Source organism: Rhineura floridana, chromosome 8 (assembly GCF_030035675.1).
Source record: "Rhineura floridana isolate rRhiFlo1 chromosome 8, rRhiFlo1.hap2, whole genome shotgun sequence".
Classification (NCBI taxonomy): Eukaryota; Metazoa; Chordata; class Lepidosauria; order Squamata; family Rhineuridae; genus Rhineura; species Rhineura floridana.
The window spans coordinates 88,976,996-88,998,390 of NC_084487.1; the positions used below are offsets into that span (position 1 = coordinate 88,976,996).

Genomic DNA, 21,395 nt, shown 5'->3' on the forward strand with positions numbered 1-21,395 from the left:
AAAGAGTGGGGATAGTGATGACGAAAACACTGACATATCTGTCGTGAGCCCTGCTGGAGGGGGGTGGACTGATGAGAACAAAGTGGAGGAGGAAGAGGACAGAGTGGGATGGTCGAGCCGGTGAAGGGCCGAGCGGGGAGTTGGACACAGGAGGTGCCCCAGCTCTGGACTTTAACGGTTCAACCCCATCAGTTCCAGATGTTCCTATGGAAAGTCAACTTGACCAGCCAGTTGTTTCCCAGCCTGACGCTTCCCCTCTCCCTGCACCCACATCGCCTGCAGGCAGCCCTCCTCCCTCTGAGGGGGAAGATGGGATTCCACCTCATGCCAGGAGGCGAATGTGGCAGGAAATTCAACAGACACAGTTGAGGTGGAGTCTTTGCCTACATGTACACTCCCAACAGTGATAGCACACGCAAGTAAGGTGCCCATCCAGCCTTACTTAAGCAGAGTGAGGGGGGAGTAGTTGCTGAATCAACATCTTAGTGTAGTGAAGTTGTGCCTAGTTAGACCTAGAGATGCTAAGTTCTGAGTAAGCTGTAGGTAGATTCATGAAGTGCACTGAATTGAAACTTTCTCTTACTACAATAAAAACAAAAACTACAGCTGTGTCAGAGTCTGAGTTCTTCGAGTTCAGGCAGAACAATAGCACATGTTTCTCTTTACTAGAAATTGTTAGGAAGGTGTGTTGAGGAAATGTAGCTCTGTGAAATCATATATCCCTCATCCAATCAGTTTAGGCCCTCTATTATATACCCAGAATAAGTGGCATTGGGAGATATTTCTGCAGGGATTGCTTGAATCTAAATTCCTAGTGTGAATTCTAGTGAAATAAATGGATCTGAAAGCCACTTCACACATTACAGATTAAGAGTATAGATTGGGTGGCAAGTTTGATGAGACCATCTGCATCTATTCCAGGTTCTACACTACTGCGGAGCCAAAACAGCTGGCAGCCCTCTGTAAAATGTGTTAGCAAAGGGCTGCTCACATTGCTGAGAAAATCAGTCACCCTAATGCACTTCAGAACTACATTTCTGAAATCATTTTATTGCAACAACAAGCAAGCAACACTATACAGCTTGGCTTCAGCAGAGAAACAGGAACAGTATAACCATATGCTAGAGATGTTACTTAGAGAGACAAAGAGAAACAACAAATTCTAACCAACTAACAAGATAAGTGACAGCTCTGCCTATGACTGGAGCAGACCAATTACATCCTGAGTGATGCATTGATTAAACTCTATTCACATGTCATCACTTCTCCAATAAAAGAGTGAAAAACTATTTACAAGTGGACAGGTGTTAAGAGGGATTATATGTGTCACGGTTCCTCATCCTAATCCCTTCATGCTTAGTTGAGGCAAAACCCAAGGCAGTGCTGAGAACAACCCTAGTAATCATCTGCTACATCCTATGAGCACCTACCTGTTGCCTGCCTGCCTGCCAGACAGCACCTGTCTCCACCTGCAGCTCTCAGAAGTGTGGCCCAGCAAGACAGTATTTAGCTGGAGAAGCCCAAGGCAGTGCTGAGAGGGACCTTGGTAACCATCTGTTGCACCCAGTGAGTGCCTGCCTGCAGAATTATCTCCACCTGTAGCTCTCAGCTATGTGGCCCAGCAAGAAGATATTTAGCTGGAAAAGCCCAAGGCAGTGGCCTTGGTCAGTGCCAGAGGGGATTGCCTGTCTGGTGTCAGTGAGGGCTTATACGTATGTGTAGGTTTCTCTGTGTGGCCACTATGAAGCAAGACAGCTGCTGTTGAGTGCTCATCAGAATGCCTGAAAGATCTCCACCACTAGATGGGCAGCTACATCACTCTTTCTAGAGGAGGACCTGGGGAAGGGTCTTCTCTATAGTGGTGCCTCAGTGGTGGAACTTTCTACTCTTTGAGACATGGATGGTGGTAACAATGATGGGGCTCCACTGTGTGATAAAAATGTATTTGTTTTCTCAAGTTTTTGGAGACTAGGTTATGATTAGAGTAATTTGAGGTTTGAGCTAGTTTTGTTATATTTTGTGGTGTTATTTATTGATACTGTTGATGTGGATAATAATAATAATAATAATCTGAATTTTTTAATGATATTGTATTCTTATTGTGGAAGCTGTTTTGAGGTCACCTGGTGATGAAAAGTGACATACAATATGCTAAATAATAATAAATCCATAATTTATTAAATAAATTAAATTTATTAATTAAATCATGTAGAACGAGAAGCTACCCAGGTGACAATCTTGCTGTGGGAGCTAGTAGACAATGAAACTGCCAGCACATCATGGTGTTGCACATGGTGCACCATTTGTTTTATTTATTTATTTATTTAATTAATTAATTAATTAATTAATTAATTTGTATCCCGCCCTTCCTCCCAGCAGGAGCCCAGGGCAGCAAACAAAGCACTAAAAACTTTAAAACATCATAAAAACAGATCTTAAAATACATTAAAACAAAACATCATTAAAAACATTTTTAAAACCACCCTAAAAAGGGTTAAAAACATTATTAAAAAACATATTAAACAATTCTGACACAGATGCAGACTGGGATAGGTCTCAACTTAAATGGCTTGTTGAAAGAGGAAGGGCACCGAAAAGATAGCAGAGATGGTGCCTGCCTAATATTCAAAGGGAGGGAATTCCACAGGGTAGGTGTCGCCACACTAAAGGTCCATTTCCTATATTGTGCAGAACGAACCTCCTGATAAGATGGTATCTGCAGGAGGCCCTCACATGCTGAGTGCAGTGATCGACTGGGTATATAAGGGGTAAGATGGTCTTTTGGGTATCCTGGTCCTGAGCTGTATAGGGCTTTGTACACCAAAACTAGAACCTTGAACTTGGCCTGGTAGCAAATGGGCAGCCAGTGCAATTCTTTCAGCAGCGGGGTGACATGTTGGCAATACCCTGCTCCAGTGAGCAGTCTCGCTGCCACATTTTGCACTAGCTGCAGCGTCTGGACCAACCTCAAGGGCAGCCCCACATAGAGTGCTTTACAGTAATCCAGCCTAGAGGTTACCAGTGCGTGGACAACAGTGGTCAGGCTATCCCGGTCCAGAAACGGCTGCAGCTGTCTCACCAGCCGAAGCTGGTAAAAGGCACTCCTAGCCACTGAGGTCACCTGGGCCTCTAGCGACCAAGATGGATCCAGGAGCACCCCCAGGCTACGGACCTGCTCTTTCAGAGGGAGTACGACCTCATCCAAAGCAGGCAACTGACCAAATATCTGAACTTGGGAACCACCAACCCACAGCGCCTCCGTCTTGCCAGGATTCAGACTTAGTTCATTGGCCCTCATCTAGCCCATCACCGAGTCCAGGCAGAGGTCCAGGGCTTGCACGACCTCTCCCAATTCAGATGTTATGGAGAAACAGAGCTGAGTATCATCAGCATACTGCTGACACCTTGCCCCAAAGCTCCTGATGACTGCTCCCAAGGGCTTCATATAGATGTTAAACAGCATGGGGGACAAGATGGTACCCTGCGGCACCCCACAACACAGCTGCCAGGGGGCCGAAAGACAGTCACCCAATGCTATTCTCTGAGAACGACCCTGGAGATAGGATCGGAACCACTGTAAAACAGTGCCTCCAATACCCATCTCACCAAGTCGGCCCAGAAGGATACCATGGTCAATGATATCAAAAGCCGCTGAGAGATCAAGTAAGAACAACAGGGTCACACTCCCCCATCCTTCTCCCAATAAAGGTCATCCATCAGGGCGACCAAAGCCGATTCAGTCCCATAACCAGGCCTGAAGCCAGACTGAGATGAGTCAAGATAATCTATTTCATCCAAGAGTACTTGCAGTTGCTGTGCCACAACCCTCTCAATCACCTTCCCTAAAAAGGGGGTATTTGCAACCAGTCAGTAATTGTCACAAACCAATGGGTCCAGGGTGGGCTTTTTCAGGTGAGGTCGAATCACCACCTCTTTCAAGGTGGCTGGAACCACTCCCTCTCTCAATTATGTGTTGACCACACCCTGGATCCACTCGGTCAGACCCCCTCAGCAAGCTTTAATAAGCCAAGAAGGGCAAGGGTCGAGAAGACACGTTGCTGGCTGCATCATCGCAAACACCTTGTCCAAGTCATCAGGCCGCATCAACTGAAACCGTTCCCAAGAAGTTGCAGCAGATGTTGCACTGGACACCTCATTGGGGACTACAGTAGATGGGGAGGGGGCATCAAGACTGCTACGGAGGCGAGCAACTTTACCCTCAAAGTGCCTTGCAAACAATTCTCAGTGGGCCTCCGAAGGGTCTAAGACTCCATTTCCTGGAGTTGATGTCAACAGACCCCTGACAATATGGAAAAGCTCCACCGGACAGCTACTTGAGGATGTGATGGAGACAGAGAAGTGGGCCTTCTTTGCCGCCCTCACCACCACACAGTAGGCACGGTTATAATGTTTTACTCGTGCCCGATCAGCCTCACCGCACGTCTTTCGCCACTTGCGCTCTAGCCGTCGTCCAGCCTGTTTCATTGCCCTTAGTTCACTGGTGTACCAAGGTGCAAGCCGGGCTCCACAGTGCCGAAGAGGGCACTTGGGGGCAACCATGTCGAGAGCCCGACGTGCCTCCCTGTTCCACAATGTGACAAGGGCTTCAACAGGGTCACCTGCTCTATCTACTGGGAGCTCCCCCAGGGCATTCAGGAATCCAGTGGATTCCATTAGGCTTAGGGGGTGGACCATCTTAATCTCTCCACCACCCCTGCAAAGAAGGATTGGAGCCATAAGTCTAAACTTCACCAGGAAGTGATCTGACCATGACAATGGGGTGACATCCATCCCCGCTATCTCCAGACCATCCCTTCCTCCATCGGGAGCAAAAACCAAGTCGAGGGTGTGCCCTGCCCTATGTGTTGGGCCAGTAACAAGTTGAGATAGCCCCATGTTTGTCATGGAGGCCATGAAGTCCTGAGCCGGAACACTAGAGGCAGCCTCAGCATGGACATTGAAATCACCCAGCACTATCATTCTGGGCTCCTCCAACGCCACAGCTGAGATGACCTCCACCAGCTTGGTCAGAGAAGCTGCTGGGCAGCAGGGTGGACGGTACACCAGCAGCAACCCTAGTTTACTGTCTCCTCAGCCCAACACCAGGTGCAGGCCCTCACAGCCAGCTCCAAGACCGAGTGGTTTCCTGGTGAGAGACGGAAGTTCTGTAGACCACAGTAACTACTCCCCCCCTGTCCCTGCAGCCTGTGCTGGTGCTGCAGCAAGTATCCAGGTGGGCAAAGCTGGGTCAGATCAACCCCGCCAAGCTCACCCACCCAGGTCTTGGTAATACACACCAAATCAGCACCTTCATACAAAATCAAGTCATGGATGAGAGTGGTCTTATTATGTACCTATCTGGCATTAAACAACAACACACACAGGCCAGTGGGTACAGCAGATGGACAACAAGGAACCAAACCATGAGAGGAGTGGCAGCAAGGAACAAGGCGCAGATAGCCTTGCCTTCGCCTTCTCAGGTAATTCACCACCTCCCCTTGGCTATATTTCCCTCTGCCTGTAATCACTGAAATTGGGGTGGCATCACCCATGTTCCTCCGTGCTAAGACTCCTCCTAAACATCTAATATGGGCCCAACACAAGTCCACCAACAAAGCCTGCCAGAGCGAATTATCCCAGTAGGCCTCTGTAAGCTACTCCATTCAGTCCTATGTGAATGTGCTCTGTGCATGCAACCAAGTCCACTAAATGCACAGAACCTTATACAACTTACTGAGGAACATAGGGCAATTCTAAATGCAACTCCCAGTAAAGTAACTTATATTAATTACAATGACATCTACAACAATTCTGGAGAGCAACTGTGCCGCAAGTCCAGTCAAAAGTGCAAAATAGTTCCTCAGTAGTGATCTCAACAGAATGTATCAGCGCTCCTTGCCTGAATCTGCGGCACATCTGATTCTATGCCACAGTATGTTCTCCCTGCTCCACTGTAGGAATGCCACAAAAATTCTTTGCCAGAGTTTGCCAACCAAGTCTGATACCCTTTGTTCTTTAGGCACAGGTTCTAAATTGAAGAGATACATTTTACATATATATTTGATGTGCATAGTAATAAAGAATATTTATGGCCACAATTTTCCATAGTAGTAATTTGCTTGCTTTTCATGGTCATTTCTCTTTTTGCAAACCTTGTAAACAGAACCTAGTAATGCAACACTGAACCTCAAATACCAAGATGACCTTTGAGTCTTCCTTGGAATTTAAGCCTAATCTAGTATAAATGTGCATGGCAATTACTTTTGCCTTGATGTTGTCTTGTGCAGCCTTTTCCAGTTAGCCAAGATAAGCTGCATGGTTGTTAATGTTTAGTCTGGTCCATTCCCAGCAAAGCTATATTAAACTTCAATGATCATGGTAATTACTGATTACAAATTGCTCATACCAACAGCTCTAACTAGAATGTAATTAAAACAAATTTGAGTGTAAAACTTGAGTTTAGGATATCAAAATTGCATGATCTCAGTCTATGTATGTGCACGAGGGAGAAAATTGAGCCATCAGTTTTATTAAACGTTTATGAATTTTAATAATTTGTATGCAATTCATTACAGAAATTTTATAATTTGATCAGCAGCACATTTGAAAAGTTGTATAATTTGATCTTGTACACATTCTGCCCTGTTTTTGTGAGATACCTTGAGTACCTGGAGATGGTGGGATTGAAAGGCAACATAGAAATTTTGAAAATAAAATAATAAATAAAATGGTAATTTAAAAATACGTAGGTGGATCTGCTCTGTTCTTTTTATGCTTGACACCAGTGGGCTTCAAAATCAGAAACTGTTGCTTAAGTGAATGAACACGGACTATTTTGACTGGCTTGCAATATTTTTCCATGTTTGTGACAAATGTAACTTGATAAATATCAGGATTGTGAGGCATTTATTCTTTGTGTATGTTCTATAAATTTAAATTCTCAAGCAGAATCCTATAATTACCACTATCCATCAAACCAACATACCATAGATGACAGGTAGGGATATAAGGAGACAATGAAATCCATCCCATCCTGCGTTTATCACAATCAGTGTTGTTTCCATTCTGCTACAGTTTGGCTTCCACTAAAACCTATGTTATTCATCTTGCTATCCACTATGGCCAAAACTAATGTCATTGATTATGTAATTAATTTCAATGAAAGGGAAATGTTAAAAACAATGCAGAAAATAACATTTATGTAATGTTTGTGGAGTACAAAAAGCAACAATGTTGCATGATTTCCATTCCTGACCTCAGACGAATGTGAAAATTGAGGCAATTTCTGCTCGCATTTCTATTTCAAACAGACATCCCTAATGTCAGGGAACCAATGCAGAATTTGAGTCACACTATTCTGCAAGAGTTCAGTGTGATATCCCTTGATCTTATTGAGTACTAACATATTTGGCTACACATTGCAAACAAAATCAAGATATTTAATGATACAAAGCTGTGCATTGTAAGAAGGAAAACATGAATTCATAATTTCAGTAGTGATAGATCGTCTATAACATAGATAGACACCTTTGTGACAAGATACTCTTCAATTTCTCATTCCATCATCCTGCAATTTGTCAGTAGAAAAGACCATTTTCTCCAGTAGTTTTATACAAGAGAGGAAATAGAGAACAAATTTCACCTGTTTACAATATTGAATTACAGTTCTCAGTTGAATTCTACATTTCATTTTTTTTAAGTGTAAATTCTTACTTACTGTTCTTTGCAAGTGAAGTGGTGCTTCCAAACAACCTATCCCTTCATCATTAAAACTCGATTTCATGTTGATTATGTCATCAATAACTTCCTCCATCTAGAAAAACAAGAGCTGTCAATGTATGCAGAAGGATGATACATACAGGAACTTAAGCTATAAATATGTTAGCTATAAATGCTTAAAAAAAACCCTCATCCTTTGATAAGAGGATTCTCTTTCTGAAAACTGTCTGAAGCTACATGATGCAGCTCCATTCCTGAAGCCGTGAAATTGGTAATTTAAGCTGTAAGCCACTCCAACAGCACAATATTAACCATGTCTACTCAAAAGTAAGACCTACTGAATTCAATGCTGCATATGTCCAGGAAAGTGGGGCTAAATTTGCAGCCTAGAATCTTCGAAGGAAGAGCTACAATCCTAACCCCATTTACCTGGTATTAGGCCCCACTGAATTCAATAGGACTTACTTCTGAGTAAACATGGTTAGTGTTGTATAACACTTGATTGGTTGAGTTATAACTACATAATGATTTGGAAAATATTTTCAGAAATGAAAAAAAGCCCATCACTTCCTTCTGTTGCACTGGGCAATGCTTGAAAGAATGTTCTTTAACATTGTCCTCTCAGTTAACTTAATTTCTTCCCAGCCAAATCAGATTGCTTTTGTGGTGTGGTGATTTTATTCTGTTTGTTGATGATCCCTGATTAACTGGGATCATCCAAGCAAAAAAGCATTTCCCTCCCTTTTAACTGACTTTGTTTGCCCTCATAAATATCACATAGCCAAAACTGTTTGGCTTCATAACACTATCCCATTTACTTTTTGATCCCAGATTAGAATCACCCATGCGACTACAGTAAGGCCCCGCTTATATGGCGGGTTAGGGACCAGGCCCCCACCGTAAAGCGGAAATCGCCGTAAAGAGGGACCCATAGACTATAATGGGGCCGTTGCGTGAAAATGACACGAAAATGTAAAATGTCACAAAATCGCTAAATCGGCTTTAAAAAGGGGAATTTCCCACCGCCGCATTAGCGGAACGCCAGAATGCGAAGCGCCGGTAAGCGGGGCCCTACTGTAATTCAGGGGTGGAGACAAAATGGTACAGAAGCATGAGCTTGCAGGGAACGAAACTGGAAAACTGAATGCCCTCATAATCAAAGCATTTTGGAAATATTTCTGTCCTTCCAAAATTAATAATTTTGGCCCTTAAAAACCTCACAGCCCTACAATTTAAGCAGACTGGGGAAAGGTAAATTTTCAATGGCAATGCAAGTCTGAACACAGGGAAGGCAACACATATATGGGACTTCGCCTTCACATCCTATAACAATTCCAAGACTGAGAAAGAGATGATTTTTAGGAGCAGTCTGGAATGTATCTATGGTTACATGCAGAACATAAGCTCTATTTACTATTATACAATACGCATACATTATGCATACAGTCTGCAGCCCTTATTTACTGGAGCAAGGAGTATCTATAAAGTCCAAAGCTTGGAATTAAAAAAGGTAGGTTTGAATCCAGACTTAGATCTATGGAAGTCAAAAAAATTTATTTCAGTGGGCCTGCTCTAAGCATGACTAAATTTGGATCCAATCTGTACTCGAGTTTTCTCTTTTCTTTTATTCATCATCAACATATTATGTCTAAAGAGTAATTAACCCTTAACACATCATAGAAAAAAACACATCTTTAAGCAACGATTATGATTTCATGGAAGGACCATTCACAATGGTGCATATGCTGTTGCTGTAAAATGGCAACGTGGAAATTACTGCACAAGCCTCAAAATCTCACTCAATAAAAGAAGTTAACTTATGTATAGTTAGGTGCAGCAGTGCTGAACAAATTGTAGAGCTCTTCTCCATCTTGTAAACTCTATCTGATTTGGCAGCCAACATTCACAAAGCATTAGAATATTTCACAGCTATATGGCATACCACATTTTCATGTTCTCCTCCAAGAGTTGTACTCCCAGGAGTGCTGATACTGGTAGGAGGCATATGCCCTCTCTGTAATATGGGTGTAGATCCTGTGGAATGGATTGAATGGGAATGAGATAGTGATAGAGTTTGGCTAGACAGCTTGGTATCCAGTGTTAGGTACTGCTTTACATGATGACTCTGAGTTTGCTGAATGTGATATCCAGTTGGATTTTCCAAGTGGGTCTGAATCTATGAAGAGAAGAAAATGATGAGCCACAACTGATAAGCAACTTGTGAGCAAGTAAATCGCAGGTCAGGTAAACTGGCTGCCAGCATGATCCATTTCTTAAAATCTATATCTACTGAGTTCCATGATTTACATACAAGCATTTTAGTTTAACTGGACAGTGAATTTTGCCGTCTAAATTAACAATACTATTTTCACAAGCAAATAGAGAAGCTCAGTCTTGTAGAATATCAAACCATTCAATTCCCTCTGCTCCTCAAATTAATCGTCTTTCATAGAAATAAATACTCTGTCCATGGAAATAAATATTTTGGGAAGGAATGCAATTCTTATATATTATCTAGAACATAGAGTAATCTCAGCATAACTTTGAATATTGTGTTTGAGCCATGTTTTGAGCTGAAACCTATGCATAAAATACCCATATACATAGATTTCACAATCATACAGTTCTAATACAATAGAGATGTCCATTACAGAAGAACCCCATAATTGCTCTTGATTAGAAAAAATGAGAAACAGATGTTTACCCAGCACCCATAGTAGTGCTTATTTTTGATAGCTCACCTGATAGTAAGAACAATCTGTCAAATGAGGCATTATCAGGTTCAGCACAATGAAATAATCCAGAAAGATGATCACTACCTCAACCTCAAGCAATGTGGTATTCTCAGTGCTCCTGTTAAGGACTGATAAAGCTTTCAAGAAGCCAGAGAGACCTTATGATACAGCCACAAGAGTGGCTGTATACTGTAGCCAGCATGGATAAATTAAGTGGTCATGCCCAAATCAGCTAATTGCGGAAGAGCAGGCCATGCTTTGATTGTGCGGATTGACAGCCACTGCTTCAAACAACTCGCATCTCAGATCCTTGCCACATTCCTACAATTTATCCACTACAGGCATACTGAGTACACAAATATGTACTGTCACATTCACCCTCTGGCTTTCTTGCAATATTGTAGTATGACTAATGACCAATTTCTTCTAATCGCTTCTTCAAATGACCCTTAAACAATGGTGAAGCTTTTGTTACAGCTCTTGTTTTTTTCAGTTCCACCTACTTAAACTATCTGAGCCCAAAACAGATGTGCTTACTTTATCCACATTTTTATACACAACACTGTAATATTAATTGTAGTATACAATTCTACTCCACTTGAAGTTAGTCAAAATTATTTCAACAGAATTATTTTTCAAGCAAGTTCGATTCATCTTGTCCTTTCAATTGGAAGTAATTATTACCAAACATTAAATTAATTAAGTCGCTATAAATAGGGTCAACTCACTCTCACCAGAAATGCTTCTAGAATGCTTCATAGGCAAGTCTTCCCAAATCCATTTGTCCCCTAATCTTTATTTCATGAATCCTCCACAACAAAACAAAAATTATTTTCACTTATGGTATAGAAAATAAGTTGGTAAGCCTTGTCCAAAATCACATTGGTCACAATCAAGACAGCATTAAACATTTTACCACACAATCCTATGCATGTCTCCTAAGAAGTAAGCCTCATAGATTTACTCCCAGAAGAGTGTGCATAGGATTGCAGTCTTAACTTCCCATTTGTTTTATTTTTTTATTTTTTTATTATTTGATTTATATCCCACTCTTCCTCCCAGCAGGAGCCCAGGGTAGCAAACAAAAGTGCTAAAAACACATAAAAACAGACCTTAAAATATATTAAAACAAAACAACTTTAAAAACATTTTTTTTAAAAGCTTTAAAAACATCTTTTAAAAAGGGTTAAAAAAACATATTAAAAGCAATTCCAACACAGACTGGGATAGGTCTCAACTTAAAACACTTGTTGAAAGAGGAAAGTCTTCAAAAGGCACTGAAAAGATACCAGAGATGGCACCTACCTAATATTTAAGGGGAGGGAATTCCACAGGGTAGGTGCCACCACACTAAAGGTCCATTTCCTATGTTGTGCAGAATGGACCTCCTGATAAGATGGTATCTGCAGGAGGCCCTCACCTGCAGAGTGCAGTGATCAACTGGGTATATAAAGGATAAGACGGTCTTTCAGGTATCCTGGTCCCAAGCTGTATAGGGCTTTGTACACCCAAGCTAGAACCTTGAACTTGGCCCAGTAGCAAATGGGCATCCAGTGAAGTTTTAATTTTGACTAATGCACACATCTGTGCGAGCAATTTCTCTCAATATAATGCATTTTGTACATTATATTCATTAACGTGTTATAACGATAGACTGATGACATTCTACCACCTTTGGTTTCCTATAATATTCTCCTATATGAATATGAGTCTCACACAGGACTGCCTGTTTGGCTTTTTCATTCAAGGTAAGAGTCCAAGGAATTGTGCGGTATTTTGTTTTGTTGTCATGTATGGATATTTTGTTAATATGATAATATGTGAAATCGATCCTTGAATTTTGCCAATTGTTTATTTTTAGTTATATTTGAATTATTATAGTTTTTTTGGTATATTTTGTCATTTCTATGGTTGTAAACCACCTTGAGTACAGTGATGTAGAAAGGCAGTATACAAATTAAAAATGAAATGGAATAAAAATGAAATTTTAAAAGTGGACCTTAAGGGCCTTTCAACCACTTACATAAGAAAAAAGGAAAGTTCTGCTGGATCAGGCCAAAGGCCCACCTAGTCCACCATCCTGTTCTCAAAGCGGCCAACTAGCAATGCCAGATCTCTGGCAAATGGCCAGAGACTCCGGCCCTGCCCTTGCTTTTCTCACCTCCGGCCAGAATTGCCCCCATGTTGTTTAATCTCCGGCTTTTGTGGACTCCCAGGAGCCAGGAGCCAGACACGCAGATGCCAATTTTCCCCTTGCTTCTCCTATCTGCTTTGCCTCCTCTCTCTCTCTCTCTCCTTTGCATGCAGACATGCACACCGCAGGGGAAGGACTCCATTCGCCTACCCAAACACTACATCACATTCTCATTGGCTGCCCCTGCGGCCCAATGAGAGCCGAGCCCAGGCTTCCTCCGTGGCGTGGAGCATAGTGAGAGAGGAAATTGGAGCAAGTAGGAGGTTAGTTGGCTGGCTGGCAAATGCCCCGGCTTTAAGGGTTTTAGGGAGCTCTAGCTGCTCTAGAACTGATGAGCAGCTGTGGCCGGGGAGCAGTGGCATTCCAAGTGCAGGCAATAAGAGGATGACACATCGGGCGCTGCCTCTTTTCCAGCTCCAGCTCACCCAGGATAGCGTCCCATCTCCCCCCCCTGCATTTAGAGGCATCCTCTCTCCCTGTCCCTGACTCCCCTCCCTTTTCTCCCCTCCCCCTTTGATTTCTCTGTTTGTTTATTTTTTTATTTTTATTTTGCGTGAGAAACATTGGTATTTCTCTCCCTCCTCCTTCTCTACCCCCCCCTTCCGCTTCTTTCCCTCACTGATCTCAGGGCTCCCTCACCTCTTCTCTTGCATGCTTGGGAGCCTTTTTCTCCCAAGCACCAGCAGCCTGTAGCAGACTCACTCTCTGCTCAGGGTGGAGATACGTGGGCTGGTGAAACCAGAAATTGCTCTGCATCCCTCTTTCTTTCTTTCTTTCTTTCTTTCTTTCTTTCTTTCTTTCTTTCTTTCTTTCTTTCTTTCTCTGTAAGTGTTTATTTACTCAGAAAAACCTGCTGCAGCCTTGTGCCCCCTTTGGGAACCCTCCTATGATAGTTACTTCCAAGAAAGCATGTTCTTCCTCCAGGACGAAGACTGCAATCCTAAACACGCTTGGGTGGGAGAAACCCCACTGAATTTCGTGAGGATTGCTTTGGAGTAACTAGGCTTGGGATGGGCTTTAGAGTCTTTTCCTCTAAAACAAATTGGGTCAACCAGAAAACAGAGTTCATCTTATTTTTCTGTTCTAAACATCTCAGGGCAGAGACCCATCTTTTTTGCTTGCCATACACTGCATTAATTATTATTTATAATAATCTGCAATCGCTACGGGCATTATCAGGGGAGGTTGAGCCCTGGGTCTTTTCTGCTAGACCCAGGTCTGCTACTCCCCACTTTTTAAAAACACATGTTTATTTTTATTTTGCTCATAGGGCAGCAAACTGCAGTGCCAGTGAGATCCCAGGCTGCATACACACCATACATTTAAAGTACGCTACTTCCCACAAAGAATTGTGGGAAATGTAGTTTACCCCTCACAGCTAAAATTCCAAGCACCCTTAACAAACAACAGTTCCCATGATTCTTTGGGGAAGGAGAAACATGCTTTAAATATATTGTGTGTACATACACTATTTTAATTTGCCCAGAAGCACTGTATACATTTATGCAGATTGTTGCCCAGAGTCTTTCTAGAACCTAGCAACCAGGGGTGTAGTCATCCAGGGTCTCGGGGAGTCTTAGATGCCTTACTTTTTTGGGAGCAGGGTCTCAGCAGAATCCCTGTGTTTCCAGCATTCTATGAGCCAATCAACATGACAGGGGAGTGTGTTAGCCACTTAGAAGAGTCTTCTAACATGCGTCCTTGTCCTTTCCTGCTGATTGGAGCCAATCAGAGTAAAAAGAGGTAAGTCACTGAGCAGACTCTTCTCAGTAGCTAATACACTCCCCTTTCATGCCTATAGTCTCCTAGGGACCTCTGTTGTGGAAGAATGCATTAGCAAGGATCTCATTCTCAACCCAGCAGCAGAAGGGGGAAAGGTGGGAGGGGTGTGGCTGTGACTATCATGAAGGGACCCTGCACTCCTGAATTTGCCACTGCATTACTGCTAGCAACACCTTGGCCATTATACAGCAGACACAAGTAACAGTCTCCCAGCCCTTTTGGCTAAAGGGTGGGGTATAAATGCCTTAAATAAATAAATACAGAAAGCAGCTACTCAGAGGAAAGCTTCAGCAGAGGATTAAGGGTTGTTTTCACCACTGCCATCCAATATAATCATCCCCCACTTCTGCTACAAACCAATACATGTCTACTCAGAAGTTAGCTCCATTGAGTTCAATGGAACTTACTCCCAGGTAAGTGTGTATTGGATTGTAGCTTAGTTACAAGCTTTGAACTAACTTCAGCTATTTAATTGTTTACACATGATCAAGTGTGTAGGTGTATAAATTCCTTTAACATTTTGTGGTTTTGGCTCTGGTAAGTTTACCACTGGCAACCTTGTGTTCATTTTTTTTTTTTAAAGGGGGCTTTGCTTTTTTTCTTTTAGGCCTTCTGGATGGTTTTGAATTGCAACTCCCCAGGACCAGAAGCATAACTGGAAGTCCAATGGTTCCCTATGCCTGGTGTATTCCTTCCATGTGTTAATTTTTATTTTTTTGTTTTGGTACTGGGGCCCTACTTGTTTAGCTTCCAGAGGAAACCAAGGCAGCTAACAGCAAGAATTAACGCACATCCAACTCACATTTAAACAGAGCTTGGAAAAGTTACTTTTTTGAACTACATCTCCCATCAGCCCAATCCAGTGGCCATGCTGGCTGGGGTTGATGGGAATTGTAGTTTAAAAAAGTAACTTTTCCAAGCTCTGCATTTAAAGTGCATGACTTCCCCCAAAGAATCCTTGGAAGTGTAGTTTTCCCCTCGCAGTTAGAGTTCCCGCCTTCCATGACAAACTACAGCATCCATCTGTGCTCCCATCTAACATCTCTGCAAAAGTAAGCTCCTCTCTTCCTATAATGGCCTGGCCTGAGGGCACGTAAACCCTTCTTGCCAGAAGCAAGTAAGCTAGATTAAATGTTCCCTAAAGGTGTTGAACTATGACCTGGCAGACCAGGGTTTGAATCCTCACACAGCCATGAAGCTCACTGGGTGACCCTGGGCCAGTCACTGCCTCTCAGCCTCAGAGGAAGGCAATAGTAAACCACCTCTGAATACTGCTTACCATGAAAACCCTATTCAGGATCGACGAAGGCAGTCCATTTCCATTTTGCATCCATGCTCCCTAAGCTTGTGAGAAGGAATGACCTTGTCACTTCAGCTGGACCTGCGAACACCCTCTTTTAGGTAAGATTTCTATTTTAATTTCCAATCAGAGAATTTTTTTTTGAATGGTATGCTCCAAGCAACTGTGGTTGATACTTAATGTATCATGCTTAATGACATAATTAGGGCCCACCCCGTGACATCACTAGGGCCCACCCCATGACATCACCAGGGCCCACCTCATGACATCACCAGGCTGACCCGATGACATCACTAGGGCCCACCCCCGTTTTCTCAGGTTTTTGGATGGTTCCGACCTGGCAACCCTACGGCCAACCCAATGCCTATGGAAAGCCTACGAGGGTAATGTATGCATTATCAGCTAAATATCTGGCACATAGCTCCTTTATGAGAATCAACTATGACCCAGGAGGCAAGCTCCTAGAGAGCTGACTCAGAGCAGAGGTGACTGGAAATCTTGGTTATTACTCTATGGAGGCTCCCAGGCCTCATCAGAAATAAAGTTTGTTTAACCATGAACTCAGCTAATAGTGAGTTTCTACATAAAAACAAAGACAATGCAAGGAGGACCTATTCAAAACAGCACTCCCTGCAGTTGTGATTTCCAGCAACTGGTACTGAGAGGTATCCTGCCTCCGACAGTGCAGGAAGAACATGTGACTAAGAGCCACTCCATTAATTGGTCTAATCCTCTTTTAAAGTCACATTGGTGGCCATCACTACATTACTTAGCTAATTCTTTCTTTCTTTATTTATTTTATTATACTTGTATACCGCCCCATAGCCGAAGCTCTCTGGGCGGTTTACAGTAACTAAAAACATTAAAACAAATACAATTTAAAACAGATCTTATAAAAACAATTTAAAACACAATTTAAAAATTTGAACAGTATAAAACACATGCTAAAATGCCTGGGAAAAGAGGAAAGTCTTGACCTGGCGCCAAAAAAATAACAGTGTTGGCGCCTGGTGCACCTCGTCAGACAGGTCATTCCATAATTTGGGGGCCACCACTGAGAAGGCCCTCTCCCTTGTTGCCATCCTCACAGCTTCCTTTGGAGTAGGCACCTGGAGGAGGGTCTTTGATCTTGAACGTAGTGTATGGGTGGGTTTGTATCAGGAGAGGTGTTCCAATAGGTATGGTGGTCCGAAGCTGTGTAAGGCTTTATAGGTCACAACCAGCACCTTGAATCGAACTTGGAAACATACAGGCAGCCAATGCAAGTGGGCCAGAATCGGTTTTATATGTTCGGACCATCTGGTCCCTGTTACCAATCTGCGCGCTACATTTCGCACAAGCTGCAGTTTCCGAACCGTCTTCAAAGGCAGCCCCACGTAGAGTGCATTGCAGTAATCTAATTGCTAGCTTTTACTAGCCAAGAAGGACAAGGATCCAGCACAGAAGAGGTTGCATGAACCTGTCCAAGCACCTTGTCAACATCCTCAAGTTGTACCAACTGAAACTCATCCAAGAAATTGGGACAAGGCTGTGCTCTGGATACCTCGCTTGATTACTGGAGTCTAAGTCCTGGCAGATGGTAAAGATTTTATCCTGGAAGTGCCTAGCAAATTCATTACAGCGGGCCTCAGATGGTTCTACCTTGTCCCTGGGGCCAGAGTGTAGTAGCCCCCGGACAATTCTGAAGAGCTCCGCTGGGCGGCAGACTGATGATTCGATAGTGGCAGCAAAATATTGGTTTTTTGCTGCCCTTACTGCCCCTAAATACAGCTTACCATAGGCACTTACCAGTGTATAACTGCATCCACCAGGAGTTCGTCTCCATCTGCACTCAAGCCATCTCCGATATTGTTTCATCGCTCTCAGCTTTTGGGTATACCATGGAGCCGTACGAGCTCTACACAGGAGAGGGCGCTCAGGAGCAATCATGTCAACTGCCCGGGTCATTTCTGTATTCCACAGTTCAACCAGGGTTTCGACAGGAGCGCCAGCCCTATCAGCCGGAAAACTCCCCAGAGCCCTTTGAAAACCATCCTGATCCATTAGTCTCTGGGGGCGGACCAACTTAATAGGTCCCCCAACCTTGCAGAGGGGAAAAGCTGCTGTGAGTCTAAACTTCAGCAAGCAGTGATCTGTCCATGACAGAGGGACTGATGTAAGCCCCCCCCACATTCAGATCACCAACTCCATGTCCAGTTGCAAAAACCAGATCTAGCGTATGCCCTGCTACATGTGTTGGTCCAATGGCGTATTGGGACAGTCCCATGCTTGTCATGGAAACCATGAAATCCTGAGCCGCCCCGGATAAGGTGGCCTCGGCATGAATGTTGACATCCCCCAGAACCAACAGTCTGGGGGATCTCAACAGTATACCTGAGACCAACTCCGTCAGCTCAGCTAGGGAGTCTGTTGGGCAGCAGGGTGGGCGGTACACCAACAGAATCCCCAGTCTGTCCCACTGACCCAACATAAGGTGCAAACACTCCAGACCAGTAGTCACATGGACAGGGTGCTTGCAGATGGAGCTCCTATAGACCACAGCAACCCCCCTCCCCGACCCTCAGGTCTACCCAGATGCTGGACCAGGTACCCTGGTGGACATAGCTGGGAGAGACTGACTCCTCCCTGCTCACCCACCCAGGTTTCCCACCCACCCAAGTGCCTATTCTTACATTCCATTGGTGATGTGAGCATTGCTGTGATGACTATTTGTATCGTGGGGAATAATTTTCCCTCTGAACTGAAGCTGTGCCATCACTGCTTGCATTTAGGCACCTGCTGGAGGCCTATCTTTTCTCCCAGGCCTTTTCTCACTTTTAGTACCTATTTGGTTTACAATTGTCTCAGGCTGGATATTTTACTGGTGTGTGTGTGCATAAAGAAAGGGAAAGAGAAAGGGGGGGGAGTTGTGTCTTTAATGTTAACCCTGTACCCCACATTGAGATTTTATGAAAGGTGGTATAAAAATATTAATACACTATATTATTCTAAATAAATAAGCATCCTAAAGGAGGCCACACTCACAACCTCAACCTGAAGGGAATGGATTCTTCCTTTGAGGGAGACTTGGGCCGAATGCTAGGAGACACTGCTTCACCACTTCAACTCGCATGACCAGACTATAAATATTATAGCTGATTTTTTAAAAAAGGAACCTTTACTTTCTTTTATTGAATCTTTACTCTGAAGATAGAACTCTCTTTATATTCTTCTCCATGAACAGCAATTAAAGAAGAATATGCCTTGTCCTGAAGAAAAGTTACTGTGTGAAGAAGCTTTGAAGTTAAAACAAAACACTCATGTGACATTAAATACAGTCTTTTACATTCAATTTAACCTTTTGACATCATACTCTTCGGCAAATTTTGAACAAAGGGAAGCACAGACTCAAAAAATAATTATTTTAATGGCCTCCCCCTGACCCCACCCTCATATTGTTGCATAGGCCCCTCAAAACGTGTTCTTGAGCTGTCTATTTTAGTACCAATATTCTAAAAATAGTTCTTGTATCTGTAAATGTTTGTGTGTGTGAGACAGAGAGAGAGAGAGAGAGAGAGATTCTTTTATCTGTCATAGCTGTCAGGCATTATTAAACCTTTTGTCTATTATAGCTCAAGCAAGAGGAGCTATCTTTAAATGTCAAAATCCTTACAGTACTGTTGTAGGACCAATAAGCTGGTACAAAAGCCTGGGTGATGATGAAGTGGATAAAGGATTTGGATTAGGAAAACCTGCGTTCAAATTCTGCTTAGGCATGTAATTTACGAGATGATCAAACCTATTCATTATGTATTTAGGATAAGTATTTTTATACCACCCTTCAATCACATTCCCCTGGTGGTTCACAAGAAAGGTTAAAATAATAAATGTTTTAACAAACAAAATAATTAAATGACATGACCACACAATCGCTAAAGCACCACAGAACTGTCAGAAACATTAAAATACTATCTTAAAAGCTCGGAAAAATAAAAAGGCCCTTGCCTCGGGCTGTAAAGAGAATAAGGAAGACAACAGGCAAATGTCTCTGTGGGGAGCATTCCACAACTGGGGCTCCACCACCAAGAAGGCCTTTTCCCTGGTAGTCCACCCACCTCATCTCAGATAGTGGGGACGCATGCTATAGTTTCTGGTCTTAATGTATGGGTAGATACATATGGAGACAAGCAGTTCAAGTACACTGCATCACATAATTGTTGTAAGGATAAGATGGGATGATCCCATGCATTCTACCCTGAATCTAAAGTTAAAACTGTAATCTAAAGTTAAAACCGTGGCGCAGAGTGGTAAGCGGTGGTAATGCAGCTGAAGCTCTGCTCATGGCCGGAGTTCGATTCCAACGGAAGGAGGAAGTCGAATCTCCAGTAAAAGGGGTCGAGGTCCACTCAGCCTTCCATCCATCCGTGGTCGGTAAAATGAGTACCTGGCATATGCTGGGGGATAAAGAAAGGCCGGGGAAGGAACTGGCAATCCCACCCCATATATATGGTCTGCCTAGTAAACGTCGCAAGACGTCACCCTAAGAGTCGGAAACGACTCGCACTGTAAGTGCGGGGACACCTTTACTTTTACTTTAATAAATAAGATGCTCCATCAGTGATTGCAAAGTCAGGTCCAGGTTGGTTCAAATGCTGTAGTACACCAGAAATCGGAGGCATGTATGCATCTGCCACATACAGGTAGCAATTTTCCCCCTACGCACACCAGCAATACTCCACTGGGTGTTTTTGAGTGATCTGTTATTAGATTATAACATGGTCTCTTGATATTATGATCACAAGCCTTGGCCACATTCAAATTCTGGACATGGTGGCTCTGGGCAAATTGGTATTGTAAGCCTTTAGTGAATTTCACACATACCCAAGAACTTGCTTACTCTAAGCGCTAGTCTATACATTAAAAGGAAATGAGAAAGTAAGGCTCACTCAAGGCCATCACATCATGAGTTTCCATATACTCACATTGGTGAATTACAGTGATATGGGCAGGGAATTTTTCTTATGTCCCTAGCACACCTGGTGAGTCATACTCACATATAGCCAGCAGGTAAGAAACGTGCCATGCAGATACTGATCTACATGGTGAAGGTAATGTATAGATAGGCTCTATATATTTAAGAGTAATGGTAAGGCACAAGATGTATATCAGAAGACTAATAATTAGACAGAAGACAATTATTAAAAGACAAATAGAAGAGTTGAGAGCCAGTGTGGTGTAGTGGTTAGAGCAGCCTTTCCCAACCAGTGTGCCTCCAGATGTTGTTGGACCACAACTCCCATCTTTCCTGACCATTGGCAATGCTGGCTGAGGCTGATGGGAGTTGTGGTCCAACAACATCTGGGGGCACACTGGTTGAAAAAGGCTGGGTTAGAGTGTAGAGTGTAGGACTGGGAAGACCCAGCTTTAAATTCTCACTCAGACACATTTGGAAACCTTAGGTCAGCCATAATCTCTCAGACTAACCTCCCTCATAGGGTAGTTGTGAAAATAAAATGGATGGGGGAGAACCATGAGCTCTTTGAAGGAAGTGTAGGATAAAAATGTAACTAATAAATAATCACAGATAATGTATGTATTTACTCCTATAATGAAACCGACATTGTAATTTCTATGTTAGTCTCCTTGAATGACATACATATGATTGATACGATAACTTTTGTTGAGC

The 21,395-nt window shown here is 43.0% G+C and overlaps 1 protein-coding gene across 3 annotated transcripts in view; it reads right to left on the reverse strand.

Moving 5' to 3' along the window:
* The window catches only part of TFEC (transcription factor EC), a 190,099-nt gene that overhangs the window by 39,350 nt on the left and 129,354 nt on the right, over positions 1 to 21,395 (reverse strand). For all 3 annotated transcript variants that reach the window (XM_061637844.1, XM_061637843.1, XM_061637846.1), the window contains exons 2-3: positions 9,662 to 9,895; positions 7,718 to 7,813 (exon numbers count right to left, since the gene is read on the reverse strand). In XM_061637844.1, coding sequence (XP_061493828.1) covers positions 7,718 to 7,813; positions 9,662 to 9,895 — 330 coding nt within the window. The remainder of the gene's footprint in view (positions 1 to 7,717; positions 7,814 to 9,661; positions 9,896 to 21,395) is intronic.